Source organism: Notolepis coatsorum (genome assembly GCF_963971535.1).
Source record: "Notolepis coatsorum genome assembly, chromosome: 6".
In the NCBI taxonomy this organism is placed as follows: Eukaryota; Metazoa; Chordata; class Actinopteri; order Aulopiformes; family Paralepididae; genus Notolepis; species Notolepis coatsorum.
In genome coordinates this window covers 184,645,006-184,660,168 of record NC_140170.1, presented here as the reverse complement: position 1 = coordinate 184,660,168, position 15,163 = coordinate 184,645,006, and the positions used below count along the sequence as shown (strand labels likewise).

The 15,163-nt window shown below is 42.4% G+C and overlaps 1 protein-coding gene across 1 annotated transcript in view; it reads left to right on the top strand.

Annotated features, from left to right (window-relative positions):
- iars1 (isoleucyl-tRNA synthetase 1) overlaps window positions 1-14,947 on the top strand; it is a 202,370-nt gene extending 187,423 nt beyond the window's left edge. The window contains exons 28-33 of the mRNA XM_084315958.1: window positions 2,645-2,821; window positions 3,248-3,368; window positions 5,247-5,372; window positions 7,502-7,654; window positions 9,618-9,770; window positions 13,329-14,947. Of these exons, the coding sequence (XP_084172084.1) occupies window positions 2,645-2,821; window positions 3,248-3,368; window positions 5,247-5,372; window positions 7,502-7,654; window positions 9,618-9,770; window positions 13,329-13,411 (813 nt within the window). The 3' untranslated portion in view covers window positions 13,412-14,947. The remainder of the gene's footprint in view (window positions 1-2,644; window positions 2,822-3,247; window positions 3,369-5,246; window positions 5,373-7,501; window positions 7,655-9,617; window positions 9,771-13,328) is intronic.
- Window positions 14,948-15,163: the final 216 nt, after the last annotated feature.

Below are 15,163 nucleotides of genomic sequence, written 5' to 3'. Positions count from 1 at the left end.
ATTCATGCTCTGTTCATCACTGTACCAGTAGATAGCCCGGACCTTTATTCATATGTGATGTACATTATGTTTCGGGGTGGATATTCCCTTTAACATCCTGGCTAAGATCATAGAAGAGATACGGTGCATTTAATTATCCGCATGACCAGTACCGATACCTGGGTTTTGGGGTACCGGCCGATACCCATTGTGTGGAAGAGACTGGGATCATTCTTTTGTGCAAGGCAACATCAGGCTCGACTTAAAACATATCTTTCCTAACTTAGTGAAACTAAATGTAACAAATTAACACATAGATATAAATGTACTGAATTGTTATTTATTATTAAAATTAAATAAATTGAATTGTCTCCGATACCCGATCTAGCTATTTTAGTCATATCGGGGCCGATATCAATATCGGATCGGTGCATCCCTAGTTTGGACCCAGCTGGTCTTCATCAGGGCTTCATAGGTTGCCACGGGTTCACGCTTTTCTAAAGAGGGGTCGTCATCACTGGTGCCCGATAGAGGACAACCCCCCTCACACACAGGTGATTGAGCGAGAAGGCAATCAATCAATCAATTCTAGAAAAACTAAAAACATCAATAAAATCACAACATGACAGTGTATTCCGTCTATGAATGAGTACATGTAAACGCCATATAGCCGGGATAACTTCATATCCCGATGCTGGGAAATGATAATATGACAGCTGAGACGTGCTAATATTAGCTGCCATACCATGTTACCACCATGTCCTCTTTACCATTGCCAAATGGTTTTGCCGTCGGTGTGAGTTCCCTGTCCATGGTAATGCTCGCAATATTCCTTTTAATCAGAGGCTTTTGCCTTTACTCGTGTGTGTATGCTTTCCGCAACGCAGTTGTGTTTCCGTGTTCCCGTTTTGCGCTCTGATTGGCCGAGCGCGTGCATGAGCCGCGACAAGCCCTTCAGCCAGGCAGGAATACTCAGCTCCGCTTAACGCAATTTATACAAATGGAAGTATTGATACCGTTGGGCGGTCAGGTGGTGTAACGGAGATTGCGTTCGTCACCAAACCCCGGAGCGGCTGGATTCGCCTGTTCGAATCCAGCTCACAGCTCCGGGGTTGTCACCAGCTTGGCTGGCCGTTCACACTAATACAATTGGCAGTATTAGAGGGTGGGAGAAGCTGGCGGGGTGGGTCCGGGTCGTTGTAAACAGCGACTCCTACAGTTCGGTCAGGGCGCCTGCTAAGCGCGGATAGGACCTGAGTGGGATAGTGTTATCCTTCCACACGCTACGCCCTCTCAGTGAGAATCCACGCTGCCAGGTGAAAAGAAGCGGTTGATTGGCTGGACGTGTGTCGGAGGAAGCACGTGGTAGCCTCCACTCTCCCAGACCGACTGTGGGGGGTAAGTGCGCAGCGACCAGGAAGGGGATTGGGAATTGGCATAACGACTAACATTGGGATGGGAGAAAATCGGAGGAAAATGGAGGGGGAAAAAGATCAAAAAAAAAAAAGATACCGTTAACTGGAATATGTTGTTTGTTTACACATATGTTGGATTATGTAATTGGTTTGTCATGACAAACCAATAAAAAATCGCGAATTAACCGGTGGCTACAACAACACACAGTAACTTCATGCATCATTGTTTACAATGAACGGTGGGGCTAATCGAAAGGACTGGACACGGACAAGTTAAACTAACCTAAAGTTAGTTGTTCACCAACAATCTACAGACACAAACAAACACAGAACCGGACTGTTATGTAAGGGATAATGTATAGCTACGAGGTCATTGTCGCAAAATGATTGACTGACACGGAGTTTAAAATACCGAGCCGCCTAGGCGAGGTGTTTTAAACGTCAGTGAAGGTCAATTATTTTGCGATGATGACCGAGTATAGCTATACATTATCCCGCTTATTACATGGCTAACTTACTAACAATATACCTAATTCATTTTACACCATCGACAGACGAGATCAAATGCAGACGCAGTTGTTCTGTGGCTCTGTCAGCCCAAATAAAGTGATTATTATTATCGCCGGCAGCCCGGCAGGTGTATCTAATTGCACTGAAACATTGTGTGTCAGTGGGGCTTGATTGCGAACAGCTGCGCACAGCGGTCATTATTGTTCCACAGAGGTCCGTTATCGAGTAATATCGGACCTCTGACGAGCGCTATTGACCAATCACAAGCAAGCATTTCGGCGAATGTGAAAATGCCATGTACTGCGTTGTGGAAAGCATACACGCGTTGGGGCCATGCGGATACTTACATGCACTCTCTGATACAAACTGAGTTTATGAAGGAACTTAAAGGTTGCGATGAATCAAAGTCTCTCCATCTTCTCATCCTCTCTCCTCCATCTTCTCATCCGCTCTCTCTCTTATCCTCCCCTCTCTCCTCCATCTTCTCATCCTCTCTCTCCATCTTCTCATCCTCTCTCCTTCATCTTTTCATCCGCTCTATCCTCTCCTCATCCCATTTCTCCCCCCTCTCCTCCTCTTCTCATCCCATCTCTCCCCTCTCCTATCCTCTTCTCATCCCATCTCTCCCCTCTCTCCTCTCCTTCTCTCTCCTCTCCTCTTCTCATCCCATCTCTCTCCTCTCTCTCTCTCTCCTTCTCTCTCCTCTCCTCTTCTCATCCCCTCTCTCCTCTCTCTCCCAGGGCCACCTGGTGCCGTCGGATGAGATCACGGTGTACTACCGCTGCCAGCCAGCAGGGGACTACCTGGACTCTGTGATCCAGGCCCACACAGAGTTCATCCTGGCCACCACCAAGGCCCCCCTGCTGCCCTACCCCGCTCCCCCCCAGGCCAGCACCATCGTCCAGGAGACCACGCAGGTAGGACCCGTTGTAGTGCCCTTCTTAGTACCCTTCTTAGTGACCTTAGTACCCTTCTTAGTGACCTTAGTACCCTTCTTAGTACCCTTCTTAGTGACCTTAGTACCCTTCTTAGTACCCTTCTTACTGCCAAGTACAAACACACAGGATGGCAAGTTCTGCTTTTTCACATTATACTATACTTTCTGTCTCTCACTCTGTCCCTCTCTCTCTTTCCCTCTATCTGTCTCTCTCTGTCTCTCTCACTCTGTCCCTCTCTCTGTCTCTCTATTTCCCTCTATCTGTCTCTCTGTCTCTCTCACTCTGTCCCTCTCTCTGTCTCTCTATTTCCCTCTATCTGTCTCTCTCTGTCTCTCTCACTCTGTCCCTCTCTCTGTCTCTCTCTCTCTCTCCCCCTCCCCCCCCCCCCCCCCCCCCCCCCCCCAGTTGAAGGGGTCAGACTTGGAGCTGACTATAGTGGAAGGATCTTCAGGCTCCAGAGTGTCTCTGAACGGACCGGCCTGTTCCTACGTCAACATCAGGCTCCAACTCGACAACAAGCAACAAGGTGGACTCAATAAGTACAATATCCTCGTTGACTTTGTACGCCTTTTAGTTTTTAATTTTGTTTTTGCGTTGTATTTGAACATACTGTAAGTCTGGGGTTCCGAAAGCTTTCGACAGGGAGAGCGAAGGGCTGAGAAATAAATAATGTGGGCGGTGGGCCAAAGACGAAGCTTTTTGAACATTGATGTCAAAGTAGAAAAGAAGTGTCATCATTAGTGTGTGTTACTATAGCTTTTAATGAATGGATGGAGTGAGACGGGGAGGACGTGACCCTCTCTGCGCCGCCCCTGTGCCTCATATAGATCCGCTATCAACTCTATCTTTAATCTTTCAAAATGTTCAGTTGCTATCGCTATTAGCTCTATCTTTAATTTTTCAAAATGTACAGTTGCTATTGCATGCACTCATCTGTGTTTCACCACACACATGAGTGCATGCTTACCAACTGTCCGTCTGCAACACTACTATCACCAACATCTAAGAAGGGAGATCCCCCCTTGAACGGCCCTTCTAAGGTTTCTCTCCTCCACATTGCCTGTGGAGCTTTTTTCCCTATTGTTAGGTTTTAGTGAGTTTTTCCTTACCTTCGCGTGGGGTATGTCTGGGAGTGCTTGCATTCTTTCATTTATTTGCATTCATCTAAAAAATGTTTGGACCCTATGGTGTTCTTGTTCTGTTCTTGACTTATTGTTATGTTGTCTTCTTGACCTGTTTAAAGAAGACCTGTACGGCCCATGGGGACATTAACGTGTGTTGTCGGGCCCTATAAATAAATTTGATTTGATTTGATTTGTGAGTGATGATGTCAATGAGTGACCAAATGAAGGAGTAAATGAGTGAATCATTGCATTTATACTTATAGCACCTTTCTTAGACAGTCAAAATAATTGAGTTCTTGGCGATGAGCTGGTTGGCGCTGTGTGTGTGTGTCATGGTTTCTCCATAGAGTCATACTTTTTTAGCGCAGGTATAGGGGGCAACTTAGTCACGTGACTCCGCTGGTGTTGCTGGTTGGCTGGAGCACGGTGTGTTGGTAGTCATGTGACTCAGTTGGTGGTGCTGGTTGGCTGGAGCACGGTGTGTTGGTAGTCACGTGACTCAGTTGGTGGTGCTGGTTGGCTGGAGCACGGTGTGTTGGTAGTCACGTGACTCAGTTGGTGTTGCTGGTTGGCTGGAGCACGGTGTGTTGGTAGTCATGTGACTCAGTTGGTGTTGCTGATTGGCTGGAGCACGGTGTGTTGGTAGTCATGTGACTCAGTTGGTGGTGCTGGTTGGCTGGAGCACGGTGTGTTGGTAGTCACGTGACTCAGTTGGTGGTGCTGGTTGGCTGGAGCACGGTGTGTTGGTAGTCACGTGACTCAGCTGGTGTTGCTGGTTGGCTGGAGCACGGTGTGTTGGTAGTCACGTGACTCAGTTGGTGTTGCTGGTTGGCTGGAGCACGGTGTGTTGGTAGTCACGTGACTCAGTTGGTGTTGCTGGTTGGCTGGAGCACGGTGTGTTGGTAGTCACGTGACTCAGCTGGTGGTGCTGGTTGGCTGGAGCATGGTGTGCTGGTAGTCATGTGACTCAGTTGGTGTTGCTGGTTGGCTGGAGCACGGTGTGTTGGTAGTCATGTGACTCAGCTGGTGTTGCTGGTTGGCTGGAGCACGGTGTGTTGGTCAACAGCGACCAGGTCTATGAGGAACACCTGGACTGGAGGATGGGAGGGAGGGTCAAGAGAAGCCCCCATGTTTAGTACTGAGGCTCAGAATAAGAATGGAATAGTGGCGTCAGTGCATTTCTAACATATTTGCTGTATCTGTGTCTGTCTGTGTGTGTGTGTGTCTGTGTCTCTGTGTGTGTGTGTGTGTCTGTGTGTGTGTGTGTGTGTGTTCCACAGAGGGGGTGGTTCTGCTGGAGAACCCTAAAGGAGACAACAGACTGGATCTGGTCACATTGAAGATGTTCTGCGGCAGCATCTTCAGAACCAACGGCACGACTCTGCGGTTCTACTGTGGAGACACTGGTGAGACACACACACACACACACACACACACACTGGTGACACACACACACACACTGGTGAGACACACACACACACACACACACACACACACTGGTGAGACACACACACACACTGGTGAGACACACACACACACACTGGTGAGACACACACACACACTGGTGAGACACACACACACACACTGGTGAGACACACACACACACACACTGGTGAGACACACACACACACTGAGACACACACACACACTGAGACACACACACACACACACTGGTGAGACACACACACACACTGGTGAGACACACACACACACTGGTGAGACACACACACACACTGATGAGACACACACACACACACTGGTGAGACACACACAGCTACAAATCCAATTGGAACCTCTTCAGTGTTTACACCTGTACCTTAGAGAAGTTATAATGCTGATTTAAAAAAGAAAAACAGCTCAAAACATACCTTTTTTAAATGAGCCTTTAACCTCTTAAGCCTGACGTCTCTGGTACCGGACCCAAGCCATAAAACCATCTCTCCAGACTGTATTAATTATGCTTTCTTTTTTCTTCAAATGTAGCCAAGAGTAAATACCCTAATCCTGTCAAAACAGCAGTCATAGTGTATATTTTCAGCAATACGTTTGTTTACCAATAGGTTAAAGTGTTATTTGTGAAATATGAGTTCTGGAAATGTATTTGGTTACAGGCGAATATAGACGAAAAAAGAATCCGAGACGCCATTTTTTTGTAGTCATATGACGAGACCTTGAGCTTTCGAATGGCGTTGACATTTAGAAAAACTACACTACCCAGCTCAAGCCAGCTCCTGTCAATCAATTTACTTGTGGATAAATTCTTTGGGATTATCGACCACAAAACTGAATGTTATTGGCATAAATTAGAATGCAGTTAGTTTATCTACCTTTCTGTGAACGTTTAGCAACAATCTGCGTTGCAATCCGATTGGAAATGGTAGAGCAGTTTCCATAATACAAACTGTATTTACAGTAGATTTCCTTCACGGTTCTTGCTGCACGCCTGGTGATACTAAATCCAGATTGAACTCTGGAAAGAGGAGATTTGACCCGATCCATAGATGCGACTTGGCTATAAAGCCTGATATGCTATATTCTATAATAATATTTCAAATTGCATGTGTTCGGATGGCAGAATTCAGTACTGTATCTACAAAACCTTCTGTTTAATCATCTTCCCTTTATTCATTTGCTTAGATCTTTTGTACACATTATCTCAAGAAGGTGCTGAGCGAGCTCAGTGACAGTTTTTAATGTCTGGAAATTTTTTGCATGGTGTTATTCACTGTCAAAGATGCAAAGAAAAATCATAATTCATATTCTCCTTTGTTTCATCACAATTTAAGCAAGCCTATTAATAGACACAATATGTCTGACACTGGGAATACATTCCCCGAGATCCATAGATGTCCCTAGATACCAAGAATATGCAAATGGACCTTGTAGAAGTGGAGCAATATTCCATTTACTTAGGTATGTGTTTTTAGGTGGATTTTCTGAAAATGGGGCTAGGGCTTAAGAGGTTAAATTAATTATCTTTATTTTATTGTGTTATTTCTATTATTTTTACTTAAATATTTTATTATCATTTGTATCATTATTGTATGTTTTTATCATTGTGTTATTTCTTAATGTCTTATTATAAAATGTGTTCTTATTGTTTACTATCTAATTTAGCTATTATTATTATTTTAACTATTTAACTTGTCTTTATTATTTTATATCTTTCATTTTTTATTGTCTTACTGTCTTAGTTAGCTATTTTTACGATCTTATCCAATTGTTTTATTACCATTTTTGTCACTTTAATTCATTTCTTTTTTTTATCCTTTTGTTTAGTTTTTTGTGTAAAGCACTTTGAGCTGCAATCTTGTGTTATATACAAACGGTTATTATTATTATTATTATTATTATTATTATTATTATTATTATTATTATTATTATTATTATCATTATTATTATGATGCTGAAGTAGAAGCTGTCCCAAGTAACACGACACACTACACCCACATCGTGGGAACGTCCTGGAGGTTGGTTTGGTAATGGGTGTAGCGGTGGCAGTGAACGTCTCGTCCCTCCGTGTGTGTTTCCCCAGAGTTGAGCACTAACGTGGACCTCCAGTCTCTGAGCGGGAAAACCCTGTCGGTGACATCGGCAGGCTCCGCCCCCGGCCCCGCCCCCTCCACGGGCTCCTCCCCGCTGCTCTGCCCCTACGTCAACCTGCAGCTCTGCAACGCACAGCCTGGTGGTACGACACGCCCTGCTAGATCCACCTCTCACTCCGTCTACAGACACACACCCTGCTAGATCCACCTCTCACTCTGTCTGAGAGACACACACCCTGCTAGATCCACCTCTCACTCCGTCTACAGACACACACCCTGCTAGATCCACCTCTCACTCTGTCTGAGAGACACACACCCTGCTAGATCCACCTCTCACTCCGTCTACAGACTCACACCCTGCTAGATCCACCTCTCACTCCGTCTGAGAGACACACACCCTGCTAGATCCACCTCTCACTCTGTCTACAGACACACACCCTGCTAGATCCACCTCTCACTCTGTCTGAGAGACACACACCCTGCTAGATCCACCTCTCACTCCGTCTACAGACACACACCCTGCTAGATCCACCTCTCACTCCGTCTACAGACACACACCCTGCTAGATCCACCTCTCACTCCGTCTACAGACACACACCCTGCTAGATCCACCTCTCACTCTGTCTACAGACACACACCCTGCTAGATCCACCTCTCACTCTGTCTACAGACACACACCCTGCTAGATCCACCTCTCACTCTGTCTACAGACACACACCCTGCTAGATCCACCTCTCACTCCGTCTACAGACACACACCCTGCTAGATCCACCTCTCACTCCGTCTACAGACACACACCCTACTCACAGTACTACATTTTTCTTTTTTTTAATAGATATCCTCAAACTAAATCCTAAATTTAAATAAAGTGATTAATCTGATTAAATTCGTTTTTTTTTTTTTTTTTTTTTCTTTTTTTTTTAATCAACTTTCTTTAATGACTATAACTCATCATTTTTAATACTATAATATTAGTGTAGCCTAATCTTTATCTGCAACTGTGAAGAAAAAACCCATTGGTTTAAACAGAATGAATAGATACATAAAATATATATATATATATATATATATATATATATATATATATATATATATATATATATATATATATATATATATATATATATATATATATATATATATATATATTTTTTTTTATTAAACATTTAAAATTCGAATGTTGATTTAGAATTCGAATGCCAACGTAACGAACAAAGGTTTGAACGTGTGGGCTCAGCCCTACCTCTCACTCCATCCAATAGTCAGTGATGTAGTTTGTGGGTCAGTCAGTCAGTCAGTCATACATTTAAGATAAGATATTCCTTTATTGATCCCCTTGGGGGAAATTCAGGCATCATAGCAGGAGGGGGGAGGGGAGGTACTGTAGTAGAAGACATGATGCATAGAATTATAGTACAGTGGAGAAGTAAAAATGAAATAGAAATATGCAGTGTAAACAATATAATTAACTCTAGACATGTGCATATGGGCATGTAGGCAGTGTAAGAAGGTCAAGGTGCAAGATGAGGGTATGTATGCCCTCTCAGTTATATTTGCCCTACAATAAATATCTAATCTAATATATATAATCTAAAAATGCTAAATATATGCTCTGATGAAGTAAGTATACAGTATACACATAAGGTGCAGTATGCATAAGGTATGTATGCCGTGGTATACTTCATATACATTTAGTCATTTAGCTGAACGCTTTTATCCAAAGCGACTTAAAAGTACGACAGGTCAGCAGGAAGGGTACGACTCTCTCAGCTGAGTAACAATGTTCATCAAACAGTGCTGAGACTTGGGTGCTGCAGTGCATTAGTAGTAGAGACATAATAGTAGGTAGTAATATAGACGAGGAAGATTAATTAGTGGAAGAGTGCATGATGGTAGAAGACAGTACAAAGGTCAGTCAGGATTTCAATCAGTTTATTAGTCAGTTTGTTTGCTAATCAATAACTCAATAAATCAGTCAGACCTGTAGATGGTCAATAACTCTCGGTGAGTGTAGCCAGTCATTCGGTATTTCAGTCAGTCCGTTAATCAGCGTGTTAATCAGCGTGTTAATCAGTGTGTGTCCCTCCCTCCCTCCTCCCCTCCCAGAGTGTCAGAGCGGGACGGTGGGGACTGTTCTCCTGGGGAACCCGGTGGGTCAGAACGGGCTGAACCAGGACGGCCTGCTGGCTGAGAGCGCCAGGGTGTTTGGCCTCCGCAGCCGACGCCTCAAACTCTACCTGGACCAGGACCTTACCCAGGGTGAGCTGCTGTTATTATTATTATTATTATTATTATTATTATTATTATTATTATTATTATTATTATTATTATTATTATTATTATTATTATTATTATTATTATTATTATTATTATTATACCTGGACCAGGACCTTACCCAGGGTGAGCTGGTCTTATTATTATTTTTATTATTATTATTATTATTATTATTATTATTATTATTATTATTATTATTATTATTATTATTATTATTATTATTATTATTATTATTATTATTATTATTATTATTATTATTATTATTATTATTATTATACCTGGACCAGGACCTTACCCAGGGTGAGCTGCTGTTATTATTATTATTATTATTATTATTATTATTATTATTATTATTATTATTATTATTATTATTATTATTATTATTATTATTATTATTATTATTATTATTATTATTATTAAATTATTATTATTAAATTATTATTATTATTATTATTATTATTATTATTATTATTATTATTATTATTATTATACCTGGACCAGGACCTTACCCAGGGTGAGCTGCTGTTATTATTATTATTATTATTATTATTATTATTATTACATTATTATTATTATTATTATTATTATTATTATTATTATTATTATTATTATTATTATTATTATTATTATACCTGGACCAGGACCTTACCCAGGGTGAGCTGCTGTTGTTGTTATTATTATTATTATTATTATTATTATTATTATTATTATTATTATTATTATTATTATTATTATTATTATTATTATTATTATTATTATTATTATTATTATTATTATAATAATAATACCTGGACCAAGACCTTACCCAGGGTGAGACAATACTACTATTATTATTATTATTATTATTATTATTATTATTATTATTATTATTATTATTATTATTATTATTATTATTATTATTATTATTATTATTCTACCTGTACCCCCCTCCTCCATCAAGCATGCTAGGTACTGTACATACTCCTGCCACATTTTTTTATTATAAAGATCCGTTCAGAAATGGCTCTTCCAGGTAAACCGTGTGACAAAAAAAAAAAGCTCTCGACAATCCATTTCCTCCTCCACAGCCGTTCATCTGGCCGTGTGATTCCTTCTCGTTTCCGCTCGTCAACTTTCACCTATTTCCTGTATTTCCACCCCCCCCCCCCCCCCCCATGTGGGGTATCGTTGGAAAGCTACACTCATTGGCTACAACGCTGACCAATCATTTTCGCCATCAACGGATGATTGGCAGTTCTGGAGCGTCGGGAGTCCGGGGGGGGGGTTATCTGAAGCGTGCCGCGTAAAAAAAGACGCTCACCTGACATATCGTCATGTAACTCGAGAACCGAGGCACGGATTTGGTCGAGTGAGGTGGCGTTCGAACGGCAATAAATAGATCTTTCGAACGGTCATTTATATGTTTGGCGTAAAATGCAGCCCCAAGCCGCTAGACGCTCGCAAAGTGCCGTGACATGCGCGCAAGTGCAAAGCGGGATATTTACGTGCCAGTGCACGTTAACACATTGACGGCCACTGGGATTAGACGTGCCCCACTCTATAAGGCCAGCTTCTGGGTTTAACTATGCGTGAGGTTGTTTGTAGAGCTAAATTTATATTTTAAATTATTGCTATGTGTCTATTGTCATTGTCAATTGACACTATAAACCTTCCCTTCAATATGCCATAAAGAAATAATTTTTTCATCAATACGTTCCCGTTTTATAGCGTTGTGAATATGAACGTTATATCGGAATGGTCTGGGGTCATTCCTGCAAAGCTAGTTATAGGGCGCTAAGCTAATAACGTTAAATCGATTGGCGTTTTGGCCATACACAAGCTAGAGATAAAAATCTAAATGCATATGATCGATATCATGTTCCAACATGAATGCATGAAAGGGGGGGCGGGCGGGGGAAGTCGTTTCTGATTATTGATTACCAATAACGGCATTCGTTATTGAAGCCTCATACGCTGATGAGAGGGTTGGATATGAGAACAAGGCCCGATCGGGCTGTAATTTACGTCAAGTAGCTCTTACCTGTGGTCAGTTGGATCCCAAAAAGGATTTCCCAGTTATTGATCGCCATCTGGTAGATCGATATGTCCATTGGCTGATGCTATATTCCTTTACTGCATACTGAATTTGGCGTCGCAAAAAGTATTCCTTGCGATCTGATGAAGGCATAGCTTCAGGCTAACAGAAAAAGTAGGCCAGAATGGGAAAAAAATAACATCCGGTCTGAAAACAAGGAGTACTCCATTCTCGAGACAGCGCCACTACCAGGATCTGGCCGGTAATGCACTTTTCCGAATCCCAAGAGTAGGGTATATCTGCAGTGCCGCTCCGTGACATTGAGTAGGTCAGTGGTTCTCAAACTGTGGTACGCGTACCACTAGTGGTACTTGGTGGTACTGCTGGTGGTACTTGAAAACATTTACAAAAAAGCAAAAAAAAAAAAAGTGCTATCCCTTTGTACATTGTGGCTGTGTCTGACAAAAGTTAACAATAAATAATGGTATTAGGAATACATTTGCCTCCTGCGTGAACTGTGCATAGCTGAATAGACTGAATACAGTCGGTCATATGGTGGTACTTGGAGAGCCAGCTACGTTCTCAGGTGGTACTTGGTGTAAAAAGTTTGAGAACCACTGGAGTAGGTTATTAAAATGCAATAAAAGCTAAAAACGAGTTTATCGCGTATATATACGTGGTTGGCCCTTTAAGCATGGCGCCCAAACACGTATATATACGTGGTTGGCCATGAATGTGTTAAGAGGTTAACCACAAAGAGCTTTTAATTGATGAAGGTCCTTGTAGCGCTCCACTACTACGATGCAGTGAACACAACAGAAAAGGGCGACTTCCTCCAACAGTTCCTGAACTATGAGAAAAGTCCCTCCCGTCCGAAGGCGCTTATTGTCAGCTCTTCAGTGTTTATCTTGACCCGTTATTGTGTACGAAAGCTCTACTTTACTGAAACAGCGTTGGTTAACTGTACCAGCCATAATCATTTCCTCACCAATTAATACACTCATAATCATAATCATAAGCACATTTACAACAGTTGTGACTGTACCAAAGTGCTTCACAGATAAAAGCATAGAGCAAAAATACATATACAGTACATATACTAAATATAATAGTGCAAAAAGTGCAAATACAAATAAGTGCAAGGGTTCAGATAGAAATAAATAAAGATAAAAGAAAGAAAAGTGCAGCAGATTACAAAATAAGCCATAAAAAGACTAAAAGTAGTGACCTAGGCTAATCCACAGTTTAGGGGCGGCTATGGAAAAGGCTCTGTCCCCTCTGGTTTTGAGCCTAGACCTGGGTTCCTTTAGCAGCAGTTGGTCGGCTGACCTTAGGGCTCTGGGTGGGGTGTGGAGACGCAGGGGCTCGGTCAGGTAGTGTCGGGCCATTTAGCGATTTAAAAACAGTTAAAAGTAGTTTAAAATCAATGCGGTGACGGACGGGGAGCCAGTGGAGTGAGGCCGGGACTGGGATGATGTGCTCACGCTTTCTTTTTTGTACACTCATGTTGTTGTGTCTCTCTTTTCCAGAGTTGCCAGTCGACTCTGCCGTGAAGACTCTGGACACCAAGACGCTGTTTGTGAGGGTTCTGCCCACCACCGCCGAGGCTTAGACCCACCAGACGCCCCACCGCCGAGGCTTAGACCCACCAGACGCCCCACCGCCGAGGCTTAGACCCACCAGACGCACCACCGCCGAGGCTTAGACCCACCAGACGCCCCACCGCCGAGGCTTAGACCCACCAGACACACCACCGCCGAGGCTTAGACCCACCAGACGCACCACCGCCGAGGCTTAGACCCACCAGACGCCCCACCCAGGGGAGGAAATTAGGCCATTTTACTCGCCAAATGCGAGTATTTTTTATGTTTGGCGAATGATTCATGAAGACCACTCGCCACACTGGCGACTAAGTAAAGAAAACAAAACAAAAAAACCATGAACTTCGGAAAATGCCTGTCAGAAATGTCAACTGGAATAGCTGGGAGTTAACATGGCTAGCTAGTTAGCTGTAATGGATCATACATGAAGTGGTGTGCTGTTAGTTATCTGAAAATAATACAGGGGGTAATTAACGTGAGCTAACGTTAGCCCTTAGACGAGTGGTTTGCATGGACACTGGACAGTAACGTTAGCTAGAGCTTCGTTAGCCTAGCTAACGTTAGCTACATATCTAGCAAGCTATAGACAAAGAAAGTTTAATGTGACTGATCTAGTGAGCTAGAATCAGAATATTCCACCCATAAATAGCTAATGTCAAATATAAATAACGCAATGGCCATACCAACCCGTTCGTTTGACGGGAGCTAGTTAACGTTAGCTAGTAGTACCAGTGAATCATGTTGCTAAAGATTTCGGTCGAGTAACGTTAGCGAGATTGGCCTACGTTCCGTTACATATTCATAATCATGAGAAGGATAGGAGTCTGAGGCGGGATGTCGAAAGACGATGCTAAACATTTATTAATGTTAAACTGAACTATGTTGACGTTGAGCTAGTGTGCTGACAGGAAAGTAACAAACAACATGGTCCGTGCGGAACCCTTCCCCAACACATAGTTCCGTCTGTGGTTTGATTGATTGATTGATTGAAAACTTTATTAACAGATTGCAGAATGGGTACAGTACAGCTCAATACACACAATTGTTAAGGGGATGCAGACCAGAGAAAGACTTTCGTCTTGTTTACATCAGGGTCCCCCATTTTCAATTCATCATAACATATGACATACACGACATACAGATAGACAGTACTGCTACATCTATACATTTATGACATACCAGATTTGCAAATACAGTACTGTTTGTGATACAAAAAGAGTCTTTGTTAGAGTTGTTAATCTTCCACAAAAGAATAATTTTTGGCTGGTAAAAAAATCTGTTTGGCTGGTAAAAAAAAAATCATCTACTCGCCAGTTGGCTGGTAAGCCAAAAAGTTAGTTTCCTCCCCTGGCCCCACTGTAATATCTACATACAGTATCCGGATGATGCCTCTACAGGGAGCCTCTTTCCCCCTGTTACTCATTATATCCTGTCACCTGCGGCCAATGAGAAGTGATGATTTATCAGTGGAATCATGTTGTCAAGGTATCTGGTTTTGAATAATAAAGCCCTGGTTGTTCTGATGAGAACCCGTCAGAATGTCCAGCTGTCAGTAACTGTGTGTCTAGTGGGTGTTTCTCTTTGCGGGCCGCGTGGCCTTCCGTCAACACCACGTCTGCTGCTGGAGATATGCAGGTTCACACAAGGTCCTTGAAGGGCTTAAAGTGCTTGATTTATTTTTACCCAAAAAAGTCAAGGCTTGGAATTCCTTGAAAACAGCTAAGAAATATTTACAAGGTGCTTAAAACGTCTTTGAAATTCAA